The 20,585-nt window shown below is 40.6% G+C and overlaps 1 protein-coding gene across 3 annotated transcripts in view; it reads left to right on the top strand.

Moving 5' to 3' along the window:
• LOC122807165 (urea transporter 2-like) overlaps positions 1 to 20,585 on the top strand; it is a 235,351-nt gene that overhangs the window by 123,342 nt on the left and 91,424 nt on the right. For all 3 annotated transcript variants that reach the window (XM_044078200.1, XM_044078209.1, XM_044078215.1), the window contains one exon: positions 9,779 to 9,866. In XM_044078200.1, coding sequence (XP_043934135.1) covers positions 9,825 to 9,866 — 42 coding nt within the window. In that variant the 5' untranslated portion in view covers positions 9,779 to 9,824. The remainder of the gene's footprint in view (positions 1 to 9,778; positions 9,867 to 20,585) is intronic.

The following is a 20,585-nucleotide window of genomic DNA, read 5'->3' as shown; positions in this document are numbered from 1 at the left end:
TGTATATAGTGATACTGTAATAAGACACTCCAAATAAGTCTTGACTGGTTGCACTTATCATTTGGATAATAATATTGCACAGTATAATTGGATACCCTTTCATAAGGGCCTTTGAGTAGCTGATAAATATTAGCTGGGTGGTGGCAGTGATTTCTACCGTATAGTCGGGGTAAAAGGGGCACAGCTGTTGAACTTGTGCCATCCTTCCCCAGGAGTGTCTGTGTGGTTGTATAAACTCTTGTCTCAAAGTGTGTGTGTGTCAGCTACTTGGGCAGAGACACAAAGCACTGGTTGGACAGAGAGGGTGCTGGAGGTTTTAACTTGCCCACTAGGGTGAGATCTGGACCCTATAGCTGTGCCAGTGGGGAGTCTTACTGGGGACCTGGAGAGAAAGGGAGAAACCAGCCCCAGACCGACTGTGATCTCTGTGTGCTCTTAAGGAAAATTTTACTTTACTGTTTGTGTATTTATTATCCTTTCCCTATATGGATGCCCCTCACTGGTGTTAGTGGTGAGGATTGAGGCTCCTTGATTGCTGGGCAAGTGCATGGGCATCACAGGGGAAAAATGAGGAAAAAAAAGATGATTCATTTTCCAGTTATGCTCTTTATCAGAAACAGGATAAAGCTTGTAATCAGTGGATGGATGTGAACAAAGTCAGCACTAAAGTTCAGCCACTCAGAGGGATTGATCTCAGTGCATACCTTGGATTTTAAGAAGATCTGTTTTTTCCAGTCTTCACAAATGGTTTTCTCTTTGATGGAGTTTTATAAATGCTGGCATAACACCAGATACTATAACTGTCAACTTATTTGCTCAAGAATTCTGGGCAAAGCCAAAAATAACAGCAGAATAAAGGCTCAAAAACACTTTTAAATATTATTTTGACTCAGATGAAAAAGTTAATAAAATAACACATTTTGCATCAGCTTGCATTTTTTGGACAGTAGCAATTATGGAACTCTGATGCCTGGATTTATTGACTGTCGGTAATTCTGAATGATTTACCAGCAAATCAAACTTTGTTTACAAGAGACAGAACACAATTATGTTGCAAAATCAGGGATGTTCTATGAAATCAGAGACAATGACAGGGATACATTACTCCTCAATGAAGTAAATAAAACTGTCTTACCCCTGCTGTTGTTTGATGACTGCTAAACAACAGCCACTGATCTGGTGTGGCAGTACCATTGTTGTACAATGTGTGCATGTTGCAATATAAGAGTAACAAGGTGCCTATAATTTATTCCACTTTCTATCACAAACATCATTGACATTACCATTACGCTTGTGTGGAGGGGGGGGGGGGCATGGTTGCAGTGTATATAAGCTTGTTAGCTGGCCATGTTTTCTTTCACTTGCCATCACAAACTTAGACCTTGTGTATGCTAGATGTCTACCTTTAGTGGTATGTCAGGAACAGGATATGTGTGATAGTGAGTGTTCTTTGCTTCTGTGACTCAGTGAGTAGCATTGTCATTTCACAGAGTTTTGCTTTGGTTGAATTTTTGGATGTGACTTTTTCCGTATGGAGGCTGCATGCACTTCCTGTCTGTATGTGTCTATCCATGTCTTCTGGTTAACCCCAGCACCTCAGAAACATACAATAGGTAAAATAGAATTCCTCCAGTTTCCCTAAAGATGAACTTGCAGTGCATGTGTATGTATGTGCTGGTCTATAAGTGTAAAAAATATCACTGATTTTTACCTGTGAGTATAGACACAATAATGTCAAGTACAAACATAATTATTCTGGATAGCAGTAAAAAAATGCAGTTAACAAGTAATTATATTTCAAACATAAGCCATAAAATACATCACAGAACATTCCAACACATACAGCTTCTATGGGCCTGGTGGTCTTCACATCCCAGACTGTACAAATGGATTTTGACATGGACTTAATGTTGGCCTCAGCTGCACCCATTCTAAAATCATCCCTTCTCGAAGGTGTGTACAGAGGGCTGCTGTAGATTGTTTGGGGGGCTGGTGACGGAGTGGTCATTACTTCCTTAATTTTTATCACAATCAAACCTTAGAGGTGTGCACAGGAGGTCGTTATAGCTTGTGTTGATGCTGGAGATAAGATGGTGATTGTTTCTTTTGCCTTTCTCACAGACCTTGGAAGTGCACAAAGAATGTTACTATAGCTTGTGTAGGGGCAGTGTACTGTCTAGGAGTACTGTCTAGGAGGAACAAAGTGAAATATATTATTGTAATTATTATCTTTTCACTTTCCTCTCACACATATCAGGCACATATACAGATGGCTGCCTTTGAGAGGTAGGGGTGAGGAGTGAGGAGGCATGCTATGTGTATGTATGACAGTGGCCACTTGAACATCTGCTTTCATCCCAATCTAACACCAGAGGAATCACGTGCAGTGACTGCCTTTTTTTTGGGGGGGGGGGGATAGTATTCACAGATAGGATTTGTATATCCTTCCAACAACTGTCTTGTCAGTTTATTGTAAGCTACTCTTTTGTCAGCTTTGAACATTAAGCCTTGGGCACAACATATGTCTTCCTTGAAAGAAGAAAATAAGACAGAAATAATTTTCTTACCCATGATTTTTTTTTGTTTAGGCTACCATTGGTGTACAAGCTTGGCAAAATACTGTAAAATGTATCCCAGAGCATCTATAGCCCTATGGTTTCTGAAGGGCCTGGCTTAATTGAGTTATTTCCTAAATGGTTATTACTGTACTGTGTTGGTCAGAAAAGATATGTTGAAAGGATGCAAGGAAAAGTAAAGCTGAACATATATGAGAAAAGGAAGAAAAAAGTAATGTGTATGCTGTGAGAAGCCTAGGATGGGGGCAAACCAGAGGATAGTACTAGAGGATGTGTGTGTGAGAGGGTGTAAATATAGGCAGTGCCTAGGACATAAGTCCAGCTCTGTACAGAGAGCTGTTGTAATGTATCATTGTTCCACCTAAATGCCAGTAACTGTGAATGTCCCTTTGTGAGATAGGCCAGCATAGTGGGATACAGAGACCTGTTGTGATGTAAGAAGAATGCAACTACAGTTCAGTCTGTGCTGCTACTTCTAAAACTCTGAAGCATGAACTGAAACATTGGAGTGGTGGCATGACAGGGTGATACTTAAACTGAAGTGTCCAGGGTCCCTCAAATTGATATTTGCCGGGGGCCCCCAAAATGCTAACAAAGGCCTTGGGTGGTTGGAGGCCCATTTAGAATTGAAACATCTAATGCTTCTGACACCATGCAGATGAACTCATTGAAATTAAAAATGACAGTGATTTGAAGGCATCATTCACACACCTCCTGAAGTTATTAGAAATCGGTTTTCCCAGACTCTGTAAATGATTCTGCAACCTGTTTCAACAAAAATATCAGTAATGTAGCCATATCTGGCAGATGATGGTCTGACATTCATTTCACTTTTTGATACTATATATTTCTGTGAGTAGCCCATGGAAGAAGAAAGTGAAATATAAATAAGGATCTGACCTCACAGATGCATACCTCACAGGAGCAATTTGCAATGCTGCCTCAGATATTGCTGCAGACATACAGCATATGCTGTAGCAAAAATAATGCAAGATGTGCCACTATGTGCAATTTGCTGGGATATGTTATGTAAGCAGCTGATGGTATTGTGGATAATTGTTTGTTATTGTTTGCCTTCTGAACCTTGGCTCGAGATGATTGTCACTATTGAAACCCCATGTGCAAAATTTGAAAAAGGGGTTGAGGATGGATGGATGGATTGTTTGCCTTATGAAATCATATTGTGTGTGTGTGTGTGTGTGTGTGTGTGTGTGTGTGTGTGTGTGTGTGTGTGTGTGTGTGTGTGTATATATATATATATATATATATATATATAATTGAGGTATCTGTTGTGAACTTTTTCTTTTTTGCAAAATCATTTCCCTCCAATGTTCACAGTTCTGGCAAGGAGTTGCACCATAAGGCAACTTTTTTGCACACAAATTACAGTTTGCTACATGCAACTTACTTTCCCCTGCACCATTACAGGAAGTATTTGCACAGTTGTGGCAAGTATACTATTTTTCTTTTATATCTTACTTCACTGTTGCCTGCAAAATCCTTTAATATGGATTTGCATAGTTATTGCGAATTTCATGCACATTTATGAAAAGAACACTGTTTGATGTCCTTAATAGTTTTCTATTTTTACTTGTTCTAGTTAATAGCATAAGGCTCAGGGAAGTTATTCACGTCTCTGTTCTTCCCTCCTCCTTGACAAAAACAGCACATGACTTTATGTCTTAGTTTGAACTTGGTCGACTTCTTCGAAACAGTCACCAAGGCCATTGATGAGGGAAAGGCAGTCCATACAGCCTACCTTGACCTTGCAAAGGCTTTCGACACAATACCCCACTTGGGTATTGTAGAAAAACTTACCAGCTTAAATGTAAACCCATATGTCACAAGATGGGTTGCAAACTGGCTTAAGGACAGAACCCACAGGGTTAGAGTTGCTGGCGCTGTGTCAGACTCCAAGCCGGTCACAAGTGGTGTCCCACAGGGCTCGGTCCTTGGCCCCCTATTGTTTGGCATCTACTTCTCAGAAGTACAGGCCAACATGGGAGGACTTTGGCTGACAAAGTTTGCAGACGACTGTAGTGGAAAGTGCATCGGACACGGATATCCTTCAGAAGGGACTCACGGAAACAGATAGCTGGTGCCAGAGCCATGGCCTGAAGTTAAACTCCAAAAATGTATAGTCATACCCTTCGGGAAAAACAAGGTAACCCCAAGCTACCATATAGGTGGCAATCCACTAAGCACAGAAGAGGTTATCAGGGACCTGGGGACCCAGGTTGACAGTGGCCTTTCTTTTGACACTCACATTGCTAAAGTGGTTAGAAAGACCTTCTACATTGCCCACCTGATCATGAAGGGATTCACATCCAGATCTAGTGAGGTCATTGTTCCCCTGTACTCTTCACTTATCAGACCAATGATCGAGTACAATGCCCCATTCGGGATGTATCTCACCCGACATCTGCAGCAATTGGAGAGACCCCAAACGTTCCTCACCAAAAGGATAAAGGGACTCCAAAATCTGTCATATGCTGCCAGATTGAAGAAACTCCAGCTCTATTCAGTCACATACCGTCTGCTCAGAGGTGACATGTGCCTGACATACAAGGCCATGTCCAACCCGGAATTAATGGACATGCTCCACCTCAAAAAATCCAAATCCACCAAAACCACTAGAGCAAGCGACTTAAACCTTAGCACGGATATAAATAGGACGTGCTGGAGGGATAGATTTATCACTCAGAGACTCCCTATGCTGTGGAATAAAATCCCGGTTCGTGTGAGGCAGAGCACCTCGCTGACTCTGTTCAAGAGAAATCTAGACCTGTGGATGGGAGATCGTAGGTTTACCCCGGGAATCATCTCTGTGTCACTGCTGGACAGAGGCACAACAAACTAATGGGCACAGTATTTTTTCATATAAGGGGTGGCGTAAGACACAAAAATTTGGGCTAGGCTTATAAATGCCTTAGGGCAGATAGCCTAGTATAAACCTATGAACCTATGAACCTATGGCCATTCAAGGCAGTTAAAGGTTGAATAATAGCCATGTGCCTCCCACCTCCACATTTTGCCAAATTTTGCATGTGAAATCCAAACCAACAGAGTAAAACATCAGTGATCAAGGATAAAAAGCTGAGCTTACTGTTTTTGAACATATCTCTCTGCACATTGAAGTGGGCACTGAGTGAGTGCACTAAGTGACCAAAGCCATCTGTTTGGGGAGACAAGACGAGACAACCATGTGTGTGTGTGTGTGTGTGTGTGTGTGTGTGTGTGTGTGTGTGTGTGTGTGTGTGTGTGTGTGTGTACCAGGATCTATTTTAAAAAGACGAAGATCAGAACACCGATGTTCATTTTCCCGAGACTGAAAATACTGAAACCTGACATACCCGAATGTTAAAGCTTTCCCAGGGTAAGTAAACACTTGCCTAACATGCTCTTTTCTCCACAGTAGTGCAATCCTGAAGCTGGTATATATAGTTGGGGGTTAATTACTTTGGTGTGTATTTAGTTTAAGTTTGGGCAAGTGTTTGCTTACCCTTGGAAAGCTTCAGCATTCAAGTATGTCAGGTTTCGGTATTTTCAGTCTTACGAAAATGAATGTCAGTGTTCTGGTCTTCAGTTTTTTAAAGAAGATCCATACACACATCTGTATATATAAGTTAGGGATTCAGTTGAGTCTTGAGGCAAGATGTGTCAGTTTTCTTTGAACCATAAATCGGTGTAATCATATATATATAACTGGCAGTTGGTACAGAGAATTAAGGCTACGGGTTGTTAATGAGCTGATTCCTGTCTCCCAGGTTGGATTCTGTTGGATTCCACTGTCCTCCTTCAGAAGTTCGAGACTTAATAATGCAAACCCCAAAACTACAAAAATGTAAGTGCAATGTAATGCAACTAAAAGACATAACTTTGAAAATCATTATTTCCTATTTAAAAGTTGGAAAAACTCTCAGTTTATGTTTGTTTAACTCAGAGGGAAATTGTTTCTTAAATATTCACTGTTAAACTATATTGTTTAGATCTCAAAATATTGGTTTTATAATTCATCAATAAGAGTGCAGTAACCCTTATAAAAAAAAATTGCAGTTTTATAATCATCCCTCAAACTAATGACAGCTGTAATGCCACACAAAATCTACATAACTGAAAAAAGAACAAAGAGATAAAAGACAACCTTGCAACTTTTGGACACTGTTTGAGCAAAGTTCTTGCTTGCAAACTGATTTTTTAATTAAGCAGAATGAGATGAACAAGGGATATTTTTGCAACAGACTTGTAGAGATCAACAGTGTATATTTATGATGAACAACCAAATCAGTTACAATCTCCTTTTTCATATGTGATAATCTCTTTGTGGGATTAAAGTGTTAATGAAACAGACGTGTTTCCATTAAACCTTATTAAGAAACCTGCATAATTTGCAGAGAAATAGTGAATATACATTTTCTTGATTTTTGCTACAGAATCCTGCCATTTCTGCTTAAGCATTTTTAGATCCATTGATATTTCAGTTAGTTACTTTAATCACAAGGTAGTTAGGGGGAAAAAAAACAATGTTTGCTGTAAGATACATTAACATAGAAATTCATGAACGAGAGTATCTCCTCCTGCAGACAGTTCCCTGTTCCTTCTGCTTCTTTGTACTGCTGCTAAGGATGGAAATGTTTAGTGGTCCACATTTTAAAATATCTTTAGCTAATGTGTTTTACCTGTCTCAAACCCCAAAATTAGTGTCACCAATTTATTCAGCTGTTCACATGCCCAGGATATCTGTTTTTTTCTTTTATTTGTTGCACTTTATAGTGTCCTAATATTGTCTCACCACTTTTCAAAAACTATAATACAATAAAACTTTCCTTTATGTCCCCAAAATAATAATCACATAATTGCCACTGACATGATCTCAATAAAATTGCTGAGCAAAAGAAAAACATAATTTTCTAATTTTCTGTGCTATTTCAATCCTTTACCCATAGTCCTCGTACTCTGTACTATTTATTTATCAGCACAGAATTTTAATTAGCCTGGTACTTTATAAGAGCAAGACGGATACTAATGGAATGGTATTAGAGATAAGATTCACTCACTGTGTTTTGGAACATATCTAGGTAGTTGCACCATTTAACCATTCACAGTATTGTCAGCATTTCACTGTAATTTGTTGCAGTATCAAATAATCACCATGATGTGAAAAATTGAACTCTGGCAGTGTGCTATTTTCTCATTAACGGTGTTGTGCTAATTTGCAATAATATGCCACAATATTCTTCAGTATCTACATTTTTACTAATAAAGCAGTAGACCCATAAACAGCCTGCTGTCCTGGGATATAATTTAACAATAAATCGTGCAATGTTGTTTGTAATGCGGAGTTCAGCCATAGGTCACGAGTTTCTGGTCAGCAGATGAAACTTGATAGACCAAAGCCAACTGTGGATACACCTGACTTGTATGCAACACAGGCAAAATATATTGCTATTATAAAATGGCACTATTTAAAAAATGTCTTAATTTATGTGTTTCATTTTTTTTTTAAATATTGCTAATATATATTTTTTACCGAAAATCCTGGCTCAGCATTAATCGTAATTATGAGTGAGCATTGCCATCTGCTGGCTAACTTAAACTACTGTAATTTGATTTCTTGCCACCGAATTCCATAATGTTCACATAATCAATCCAAACAAGTATGATGCAGTGACCTGATTACGGTGTTGGGAATAAGAATCTATATGCATGCATGCAAATGCAAAACTCCATTTTTGCTGTGTGTATGCATTCAAATTATATTATAAATTAATTGGAAAGGACAACGTTCACATAGTTAATGGCAACCCATACTGCATTAGAGGTAACAAAGTGAAACATTCTGCAGAAATATTGATCACAAAGGCTGGTCCCTGCATTCCTTTTAGAAAGAAAAGTAATTTGATGTGTCTTAGTGAAACTTATTAACTAGCCCTAAGGTATTATAGTGGCTGTATGCACTACTGCAAAGTTGTGTAACATTTCTAGAATAAAACAGTGACATGAAAACATTAAAAATAATTAGTCTAGTATGCAAACCCAAAACAGGGAATGCTTTCAGGCACATTTTTTATATTAACTCAATTCAAAGGTATTAGTCCTTCTTGCTGTAAATAATTCATTGCCAACATACAGAGGGTGATGTGGAACCATAAGAAATCAGGATGTGTTATCAACAAGCGCTAGTATTGCTTTACTTTGATAGTGCTGCACTTACTTCTTCTTCGGATAACAGTATTGAGATTTTGTTAGAAAAATTACATTTATTATTAGAAGAGTTCTGTGGGTAATTTCTCATTTTAGTGCTAGGGAAAAAAATGGCATTCATATTTCTTTCTTCATTATACACAGCAATATGGATTTTAATGTGGCTACTCGACTTCTTTGTGATGGCGGGGTGTGATTTATAACAGGGACTCTGATTAACATTCACCAACTGGAATTCACATTTTAGAATATATGCTTAAACTATATAATACAAAAATAGAGTTAGAAAATACTATGTGTGTCAACTTTACTTTGAACTGTCACATGTAAACCTAGTACTAAAATGAGACAGAACTCAAGGGTTATTCCTTTAAGGACATCCCTGCTGTAATTTGGAAGAAATAAAAATGAGTTTGTAGCATATGTCATTGTACTCAAATACATCAGCTGTTGACAGAACTCTCAAATGCCCAGATTTTTCCTTCCTGTATTTGGTCTGTTCCTCATAAAATTTCTGGTTTTCTAGAATATCACTGAGGACTGAAGTCGCTAAATAATGACATATGTTTCAGTTATAGATTATATATCCTTAAGACAAATGCATGCTGATACAAATTCTGTAATTCTAGAAACATTTCAGTGTGTAAAATATATCCCTATTTTTGGGCCTTTACCCCACTATTATTTTAGGCTTGATCCAGATTTCTTGCACTAAGAAGTTGAGAGATACGGTGCTGAACGCAGCAACAATGACTTTCATGAAAAATAATAATTTTATTCAAGTTATAAGAACAGAGATACAGCACACTTACACTTTATGTCTGTTATTTAATATGACATTATAGCAAGATACATGAGCAGCAGTTTTATATTGCAGAAGTAAAATGGTATGAGCAAAAGTTTATATACTAGTTTGTATACTTAAAGAAAATGTGTTTCTTTGTCATATAAATAAACATATACAGAACATGGTCAAAATGCATTTTGTTGTTTTACAGAAAGGTGAAGAGTCATTATCAGAGCACCAACCCAGGGACTGCATGCATGTCTGATCCTGCATACAGAATTTCAGAACTGACTACTGAGGTAATAATTCTGGCCTTAACAAAACTCATTTCGGCATCAGCTAAAGATGTTTTCTGCCATTGTTCATCAAAATGCTTTGCAGCGCAAGTGAAAGCACACTGAAGCAGCGACGTGCTCAACCTGAGTAGGCACATGCTGAAAACTTCAGTAATAGTTTAAAGTGATTAGCTGATGATTTATAACTTACCTGTGCAACACAGCATTTCTGCCCATTGACAAACATTTTCTTATTATTATTATTCTTCTTTAAGACAAAAAATATTAAAAACATGTTTTTTTGTTTACATTGATGCCACTGAGTAAAACTAGTAAACTCTAACCTCAGTGAGATCAATTTATGAAAAATGTGTGTCATGTCCATAGACTTTAATAGCCACACCATCACATATATTCAAAGGTGCTCCATTAAAGTCTACGGATGCAATGCACATTAATCTAAGCTGATGTTAAGACAGAATATAGTAAATGACCACCATGGTGAACTTTGCCCTTTTTTCCACTACAGTGTGATCTTGGAGTTGGTATATTTAGTTGGGGGAGTTGTAGGGGCATGGGGGGCAGGTTTGATTTGCTTTGGTTCATTTTTTTTTTCATGGTGGCCAAGTGGTTGGTTTCCTGGAGTACAAGTTTGGTGATCTGGGTGTTCGTTAAAATAACTTTTTGGCAAAGTCATCTCGTGAATGCAATTTTTGGGTAAGTGAAAATTCAATAATAAAAAGTAGACCCATATATCACTGATTTATCATCTTAGCTTATTTGAAAAACTACTGTTTTCTTAGCTTTGAGCATTAAGCTTTAGACACAACTTATTTTTCCTAGAAAGAAAAAAAAAATAATACTAAATATATTTCCTTAGTCCTAATTTTTGTTCAGGTCATAATTAAATCTCAAGATTGTAAAAAAAGTTCTAAGATGCTCCTCACACCATCTAGTGCTCCAGGACATTTTGGCTTAATTCAATTACAACAGTCTTAATTACAGAAAATCCTTGGCAGTTAAGATATGCTAAAAGCAGGGGAGAGCAAAGAAGTAAGACAAAGCATGAAAAAGCAAGAAAGAAGTAATCTATCTTGATGGTATGCAGCTAGTGTGATAGGAGAAACAAGAAAATGCACTGGAGAAATGCAGGAGGGACTAGTGGGCATCAGGGCAACAGGGGGCTCTTGGAGTCCTTTGTCTAGAGCCCTGTTTTACCTAAGGCTGGCCATGTTGATTGCAGCCAGCCATTTAAGGTGTATATAATGTCGCCGAAACAGCATAAGAACGAATGCCATTTTAGCAACACATAAACTGCGAAATACAATGAAAGCCCAGGTCAGCAATTTTTTTCCTAGGGAAAAAAATCGCTTGGCTGTTGCCATGACATTGCCCTTTACCTCACTGTAGTGCGATCTCTGAGTTGGTATATTTAGTTGGGAGGTGGGGGGGAACAGCCCCCCACACTGGGGGGTGGGGGGATGAAGTCCCACAGTTTTAAATGTTTTAAATTGTGTGTCGTGTCTTGTTAGTCTACTGATTTTTTCCCTAGGAAAAAAATCGGTGACCTGGACTTTCACTGTATTTGTATTTTGCGGTTTATGTGTCGCTGAAACTGCATTTTTTCTTATGCCATTTCGGCGGCATAATATAATCAATAAAGTGGCTATGACAAGTGTGTACATACTGAGGCAGCCTACGGATGAAAGTGAATGACCCCATCTGTTTGATTACAGGTAATAGTCTTTAATCTGTTGTAATAAAACCCCTCCCCCATTACATTTAGCCCCACCCACCCAGTTCCTTCCTCCAGCCCCTCCCTGCTTTGAAGTCACCAACTGCCACTGTGCTCTTATAAACTTAAATAACATACCCCTCAGCCGTGTGTAATTTTGCAAAATTTGTAAATTAGTGTTTTCTGGCAAATCATTGAGATTTCAGTTTCAGACTTCATATCATCAGAAAATACATGTCAATACAAAGCCTATTATTCTATTAGCTTCATACCACCTTTATTTTTGGCTTTAGAATTCTTGCACAAGAAGGTTAAGAGGAATGCTTAGAATATTGCTAGAATAACATATTTTTCATTAACATGTTTTCTTAAGAATATGAACTGTGAAACTCAAATGTGTATCACTATTAAGTAAATTCAATCCTCAACAATTTACCATTAAAGGAGAATTTTTATGAGGAATAAAAATGTGATGCAAAAATGTAAAAATTCTGTGAAATTCTGTGCGGTTCAGAGTTATACTTCCGCAAAGCAGGCCTGTTAAGACAACTGTCTAACTGGTCAGTGCAGGCAAAGATTACTGATAACATTACTACCTTTACCTTTGGGGTCCCTGGGTACACTTTTTCCAAAAAAGTTGTGAGGTGAGCTAGCCAATAAAGGACATGCTCCAGCTAGCACTAGGGATTTTAAGAGAGGAATCCAGATGCTCCTGCATAGTGTGGTCAGAGGTTGTTAATAATGCATGTTAGTTCAAATTCTCTTAGTCTGTTATAAGTCAATAGCTGGGTTTTGATATATAAAGGTGTCCCTGATTCATTGCTTATTTGTCTGATTATCTTTGGCTTTGTCTACAATTATCAGTATAAAAAGTGGAGAGCTTTGCTGTAATGAGTGAAGTGCTGAAATATAGGATCAGAATGCCGGGGGGGTGCTAATTGAGACTTAAGACCAGTTGTTAAGTTAATTACTTATTTACTTTAGTGAAGAGTTGAAGTGCGGGTTGGGTTGTTGTGCTCTTGTTAGGTGGCCTGTCTCTTCCCTTTTTGCTGAGGTGCTCTTTTGGTGTTCTCAACTTCTGGCAGCTGCACAGTGCCTGATTTCTCCAAGTCCTATCCTAAGTGTAGGAGAAAACTTGTCTTCAGCACAGATAGGTAATTGTCTGCTGCAGAGAAGAGAAAGACTTGATGCCAAGGCAGACTGAGATCTTGAACATTAAAGAACAGAAAAAATAATTGCAGGCTTTGCAGCTGCAACAGTGCACAAGTGCCCATGCAGTGGAATAGGGTTATCTTACGATTTCACTAGTAAGGTTAGTCCATTTTTTTATTTCATTTACTGTTGTCAAAAATGCAAAGTGCCACAATAAGTGGGAAGGGCTTTTAGGCCTATGATTTTTGTTTAGCAAGAGAGATTTTTGTAATGGGTATAGACTAAGAGCCGGATTCACAAAGGCTTGCACGGAGTCTAAGAGTAGAGTAAGACTCCATGCAGCCAATATGTCTGCCGAGCGATCCAGGAACAGCCGGCAGGGGCATGCAAGAGAGCTCCTAAGACGACTCTTACACGGACAGGGTTAGGTTATGCAAATTACCTCATTTGCTGCCAAAAGCTATGCAAATGAGGTAAATTTGCGATCAAGGAAACCCTAACCTGTCCGAGTAAGAGTAGTGTTATTTGCAGAAATGTACTCCGTTGTCAACGGAGTACCATTCTGCAAATAGCAAAACGGAGCCGTGACAGCTCCAAATAAAGGATGCATCCAGTTGAGGAAGCATGCCAATGGCCAAATATATGGCCATTGGCAATTTTTCCCATTGCAAAATAAAAAAAAAATGTTTTTTTTACCTCGATCTCCAAAGTTTAAGAGTAGCCCAGCACCGCGCAAAAGTGCTGCACTCTAAAAACCATGAAAAAAAAATAAAAGCCACAAATACGGATTTTATCCAAAATATTCAACTGCCATGCAAGTGAATGGCAGGCTGAAGACAATATGGCTACTGAGTAGAGGTTGCTAAGGGGGGAAGCTCAGTCTAAGAGATGTAACCAAGCATTAGTAGGCAATCCTATGCAAATGAGGGTAAGGATAGTGAATCCCAATTTTACATGGCATATGAGCAAAGTCTGTGGAGTGTAAGAGTAGGATAAGGGGAGTATCAGAGTAGAAGATAGGTGACATCAGGAGGGGGTATATATGAAAGAATGTAAGCTCACTGGAGCAGAGTGGCATGTGTTTGCTGTCAGTTACTCATCACTGGAAGAGGCGTGTCAACAGGTATCCTAGCTAAAGCCAAGAAATTGAAGGTGTATGCCGTGGATAACACTAAAGTTTCTTGTTGAAGTGCCTGCAACGTGTTTGCGCACGGGTGCGCGCCTGTAAATCTGAGTAAGACTGTGTGTGCGGGGGTGCACCTGTGTGCGCGCATTTAAGCCGGAGTAAGAATGTGTAAGGTTGTTGAAATCTGTGTAAGCGCGTTTGCGCCTGTGTGCATGCGTTCAAGCAGGAGTCAGCAAGTGTTAGGCCATGTAAGCATGTGTGCGCGCATGTGAGCTGGTGTGCGTGTGTTTGCGCTTTTTTGTGCGGCGCTGCCCCCTGTGGAAACAGAAAGGGAAAAGGAAGCACAACAAATAGTAGGAAGTTAACCAAGGAGAACTAGCAGAGCTAGCAGGTGAAAACAATCAGAATCAGGCAATTACACAGGCAGTACACTAGCCCACCACAGCCCAGCACTTAAAACTCTGCAGACATCTTTCCACCATGTTTTCCTCAGAGACACTGCAACACTGCAGTAAACTAAGAGAAGTGAAAACTTAAAAAGCTTTACTGAGACAAAGAAATGTTACAGGCTGCCATTGCTGTTATAAGGCAACATATGCAACATGCTGAGGGTGGTGACAATGCGAATGCTGCTGAGCAACCCACAGTGAGGAGACGGAGAACAGTGTACAGGCCCAGGGTAACCTACCAGGGGCTACATGAGCTGGAGATAGTGGAGCTCTATAGAGTGGACAGAAGCCTCATGCAGCAAATTGTTGAGCTATGCAGGCCATGCCTCACACACAGAACCAACAGAGGGGAACCCATCCAAGTGGAAACCAAGGTATGTGTTGGCCTAAGAATACTAGCAACAGGTACCTTCCAGAGACCAACTGGTGATATGATGGGGATTTCACAGGCATCAGCATCCAGGGTACTGCACCAGTTCCTGAATGCCATGTCAGCACATGTCGGTGATCATGTATATTTCCCCAATTCCCATGAGGTATTGGCTAGCAATATGCATCTTTTCCAGCAAATAGTGGAATACCCTGAGGTAGTGGGTGCAATAGACTGCACGCACATACGCATCAAAGCACCAGCTAGTGAGCAGGGTAGGGCCTACTTTAACCGCAAGGGCTTCCCCTCCATCAACTGCCAGGTCGTGTGTGATGCCCCGGACATAATACTGAAAGTGTGTGCTGGCTGCCCTGGAAGCTACCATGATTCCCATATCTGGCATCTGACACAGCTGTACCAGACATTTGCCAGTGGGGACATCCCTCATGGTCACCTAGTGGGGGATGCTGGATATATAGTGGAGCCGTGGCTGATGACACCCATCAGAAATGCACACACACCTGAACAGGAACTCTATAATGAGGCACATGCACAAACATGAAATGTAATCGAGCATGTGTTTGGGCTGCTCAAGTCACGGTTCTGGTGCCTGGACACATCTGGTGGAGCCTTGCAGTACTCACCAACTACATGTACCCAAATGCTACATAATATGATCCTGCGAAAACAGCTGCAGCAGTAGCAGCATAGGGCCAGGACAAACAGCCCCCCACCATTGCCAAGGCCATCACAGGCAGAGCGTGACTCGGAAGAGGAACAACCTGAGCCTGCCCCAGTAGGCAGAAGGAGGCGTTCCCAGTATGCTTTGACCTTGGCAAAGAGGCAACGCATAGCACATACACTGGCTCAGTAGGAACCCTGGAAATGATACCTCTCTCTCTGACTACCACATATAGTAAAAGGGATGCCTAACTTGACACTACCTGTTTTCAAACATGTATAGGGAGTGTACTATGTGCTTCCGACATAAACAGCCCTGCAGCACCACCTGAGGCATGATTTCCATGTTTTAAGCAATATAAAGCAGTGCTAAACAGCTTTTGCCACTATTTAGTATATGTAAACAAAATTGCACACACTAAGTAGCACAACTTTGGGCAATGTTGAGCAATATTGGGCAATGTTTAGCAATGTTGGTTAACGTTGAGCAATGTTGGGCAAGTTCGGTCAAAGTTGGGTATAGTTGAGCAAAAACAGGTAAACATGCTCATATTTACTTTACTGGTCCTTAAGCAGTCTGGTCTACCAGTATGAAAATGTAAAGCAGTGACAGTCCTCAAACCCAGGATACTGTGCACTATAGTCACAGTACTGAACCACTAAATCATGACACTATTTCACTGGTCAGCCTGTATGAAGAAATGTTGACAAGTCTATGCAAAGTGTCTCATGGAAACCCTGCAGGCACAGCATAATACCTGTAGACTTATGACACAAAGGTGAGCCCTGCAGTAAAAATACAACTTGATTTTCAACACACATATAGCATAAATGTTAATATTGGGTGTGTTCACACACGTCAACAAATGTAGTGGACTTCAGACAGCAACATACTGAAAGGTCACACTGGGCATGCTCACACACTTGAATAAATGAGGCAAATGTCAGGCAACAACATACTGAAAGGCCAAACTGGGCATGCTCACACACACTTAGGCCATATCTGAGTACAGCAGTGGGCCACATATATCTGGCAGTTGAATGTGTTAACCCAGAAACCTCTCACTATTCACCAATCCTGCCTTGTGCACACAGTTATATGACAACAGACACATATATAATATATTGGAATCGTGTCATAATCAAATATTTACTACAGATACTTAGGTTGTTCATAAAAAGTGGAAAAGCAAAGAAGATAAAAAAACCTGCAATCAGTATCCTCAATAAACAATGTGCACTTCAAACATTATCCAATCCAGGTTATGGAAAGATTATCTGAGAAGGAGTCCAGACAGAACCCTGACACTTCCTTCAGCTATGTCATAAATAGCAATGTGCACTCATATATGTCCTGAGTCAGGGCCAGCTGTAAATGACTGACAATGCCAACATCCTGTCAGACAGGCCCATACATACATACCCACCTCCCACTGACAAAAGGCCCTATCATCATACCAGGAGATATCACATGTAGAATGGGTAAACAGCTTCTTCCAAAACTGAAAACATGGCATCAATTGGATTTCATTGTTTCCCTATATGTGTCATAAGTGAACTGCAGAAAAAACAGACCCTGCACCTGAACAGTCTGTTGAGCCTCACCCTCTCTACAGGATATGAAACTGTTGAATGGGTTACATTAACATATGGCACACTCCACAACTGTTGGTGCACAACAGACCATGGGAACTATAGTCTTATAAGCCTATGAAGTCTGATCTGCAAGGCCATGGAGTCCATCATGATTGAAGTCATAAACAGAGCTATTGGAAGCCTACAAACACACAACCCTACCAACTTTGGTTTGGTCATGGGCAGAGCATGGTTCCCAAACCTGCTAGACTGTTTGCAAGGCAGCCACCCAGGACATGCATCACTGAAATGAGCTACACACATCCCACATAGACTTTGAATAGCCCTTTTCCAACATCCCAGACACATGTCGTATCCACAAAATCAACAACCTGTGCATACATATGTATTGTCATCTGATGGATTGGCAACTGGGCCACAGATAGATCACACAAGGTAAGAATTGTGGAGTCCTGTTCAAGCTGGTAACACCTGCTGTCCCCCATGGCTCAGTCCTGGGATTGCATAAAACAAAGTGCACACACATTACCATGTCTAGTCTGATGATGTCAACATCCTACAAATATAGCAGGAGAAATAAAAACACCCAGTAAAGCATAAAGCGTATTGTGTTAATGCACATTTCTCTAGTATCATAACATAGTTAGGTAGGGGTTTGAATCCTGTAATTGCTGAGTGTGTGTGTGGGTGTGTGATTTCCTTTGAGAGGAGTGCCCTTTTTGGAGACTAGGAAAACACCTTAAAAGTGGTATATTCCTCTTTGGCAAGTCTGATGATGTCAGTATCCCATAAATATAGCAGTGGAAATAAACACCCCCCCCCCCAGTAAAGCATATAGCGTGTTGTGTTAATGCGCATCTCTCTAGTATCACAACATAGTTAGGTAGGGGTTTGAATCCTGCAATTGCTGAGTGTGTGTGTGTGTGTGTGTGTGTGTGTGTGTGTGTGTGTGTGTGTGTGTGTGTGTGTGTGTGTGTGTGTGTGTGTGTGTGTGACACTGTTGGTCAATGTGTTGTGGGTTTTGCTTTTACTACTGTATGACATATCAGTAAAACAACAGTATGTGCATTGCACACTTCAGGTATCTGTGTGGCAAATACATATATGTACATGTGACCTCAATTAGTCCATAGGTGTGAAGCCTGCTTTCTACATGAATACATCTGTTACTTTTGACAGATTGTGCTGATGCTTCTCAGACCTTAGGTCACATATGTATGTTTGTGACAAGGCCAGCCACTGCAGTGATCTGTGGCCTAGGTCATCTGTGTCACACACACCCATGACAGTTTCTATAGAATAGTGTGAGTGAGGGTTCATGCCTGGGGTATATTTCAGACATGTTCAAACACAACAAAGTCTGTCAATAATGGACATTCATTATAGGTGTACAGCAACTTTGTGGATATGCATACAGACTCCTTATTGCTTATGTGATACACCGAGGGACTACAGGATACCTTTGGAAATGTGAATACCAAAGGACAGATGACATAACACTTGACTGTATGTACACATCGGTACCCGTTCTACATGTTGGGGGCTACTACCTATGTGGTACTGTCGGGATACTATGTTTAGTAAATGTGGATGACTATGCTATAGTTGGCTTATAGCTTTACAGCATGGGTTGGACAACAGGTATCTGTCTGTATGATACCCTTGTGGAGGATAAGTGTCTCATCCGGAGAATGAATTGTTGGCAACTGTATGCATTTCCAGATGTGGACAGACATATCCCTAGTGTGTTTGCTTGTACCTAAGAGGGCTACATGCCAAACAGGAGTCGTCCCAGGAATGGGTGGCGGTCAATACCACTGGTTACTGGTATAGTATAGTACCGGAAGGATCCAAATGCTACTGAGTTTCCTACATCTGTGTGTCAGTTGTCAAGACATCATCTAATGATTGGTTATAGTCAGGCTGTTGAGGTTGTGTATACTACCATAATGCAAACCAGAGACAGATAGTAACAGTATCATCCACAGCATAGTGTCAAACCATGTCATACACACATGTGTACCCAAGTTAAAACATATGTGTAGTAAAATGCATACTGGCCACCAATAGAAACTATGAAGTGTTAACACTGTGTAATACAGGGCATGTCACCCTTCCCATGTGTCCACTATGCACGTACATGCAGACAGTGCACCTCCAGCATGTTCACAAATGTACACCTGCAAATCTGTACTGCACACATCACACACGTACTGTCCACTCACCAACACATGCTGCCAGAACTACACACATCAGCCAAGTGGCACATGGGTGGACAATACATTTTTGGAATTAACACTGGTGTAGACAATACTACACTGATAATCATAGCTTTAATGCATCATGCCTGCTCAGATATACCTACAAGGATATCATTACACTTTACTGTTGACAACATGCTAAAATTGCTACACTGCTATAAAGTCACCCTGTGCATCAGCACCATGTTAGCCTATTCCTGCATCAATGTTACAGATGACAGGAGGTGGCACAGTTTCATCATATGCACAGGGTGTGTTGTTGGTTTGCCAGAGCCCAACACTGACCCATCCAATCGACATGTATGCGTGTGTGTGAGGGACAACAGTACAGCATGGGTCAATATTGATATAATGTGTGTGTGTATGTGTTAGCCCTAGGTGTTTGGTTTATGTGTGTGTGTCTGCATGCACACAGTTCCACCATGTGGCTGCCATATATGGGAGGTTGTGGGACAGCCACAGACTGTACCTGCCAGGCTGTACAGATCACCATCTCTGGCCATGGACACAGTACCTGTGCCTGGCAGGGGTGCCACGGACATTATCGGGTACTAAGCCAGACTAGGTACTATCATCAGAGGCAGAGGGATGTTGACTGGACCCATGTCCCTGCTGGGACTGGCCAGAGCCATGTGCACGTGGTTCATAGGTTCATAGATTCATAGGTAGGCACTAGGCTATTGGCCCTAGGGCCTATATAAGCCTAGCCAAAGATACCCTGGCTTTCGCCACCCAAGAAAATGTTTTTCCTGTGCCACTGTTGAGCAGAGCCACAGAACTGATCCCCGGGGTGAATTTCCTATCTCCCATCCAATCATCAAGATTTTTCTTGAGGAGCGCTAATGAGGAGCTTTGTTTGATATAGATGGGTAGTTTGTTCCAGAGTATGGGAAGTCTCTGGGACAAGAATCTATCCCTCCAACATGTTCTGTTTATTGTGGTGACAAGGTTTAGGTCTATAGACCATGTAGCTCATAGGGATTTCTTTAAGTGGAGCATGTCTAAAAGCTCTGGGTTTGACATAGCTTTGTGCGTTAGTCAGAGATCGCCTCTGAGCAGGCGATATGCAACAGAGTAAAGCTGCAGTTTTTTGAGACTGTCTGCATAGGGCATCTGTTTGAGGCCAGTAATCCTCTATGTGAGGTATTTCTGTGGCCTTTCCAGTTGTTGTAGAAGTCTTGTGAGGTACATACCAAAAGGGGCATTGTACTCTATAATGGGTCTAATGTGTGACGAGTAGAGGGGAACAATGACCTCTTTTTTCCTGAATGAGAAACCTTTTGTGATGAGGTGTGCCACGTAGAAGGATTTCCTGACTAATGTGGCGATGTGATTATCAAAAGAGAGACTATTTCTTCTTCTATGATGGTCTA

This window comes from Protopterus annectens, chromosome 1.part1 (genome assembly GCF_019279795.1).
Source record: "Protopterus annectens isolate FY-2018-M chromosome 1.part1, PAN1.0, whole genome shotgun sequence".
Classification (NCBI taxonomy): Eukaryota; Metazoa; Chordata; order Ceratodontiformes; family Protopteridae; genus Protopterus; species Protopterus annectens.
Note: the sequence above shows the minus strand (reverse complement) of the source record. Positions and strands in the feature narration are given on the sequence as shown.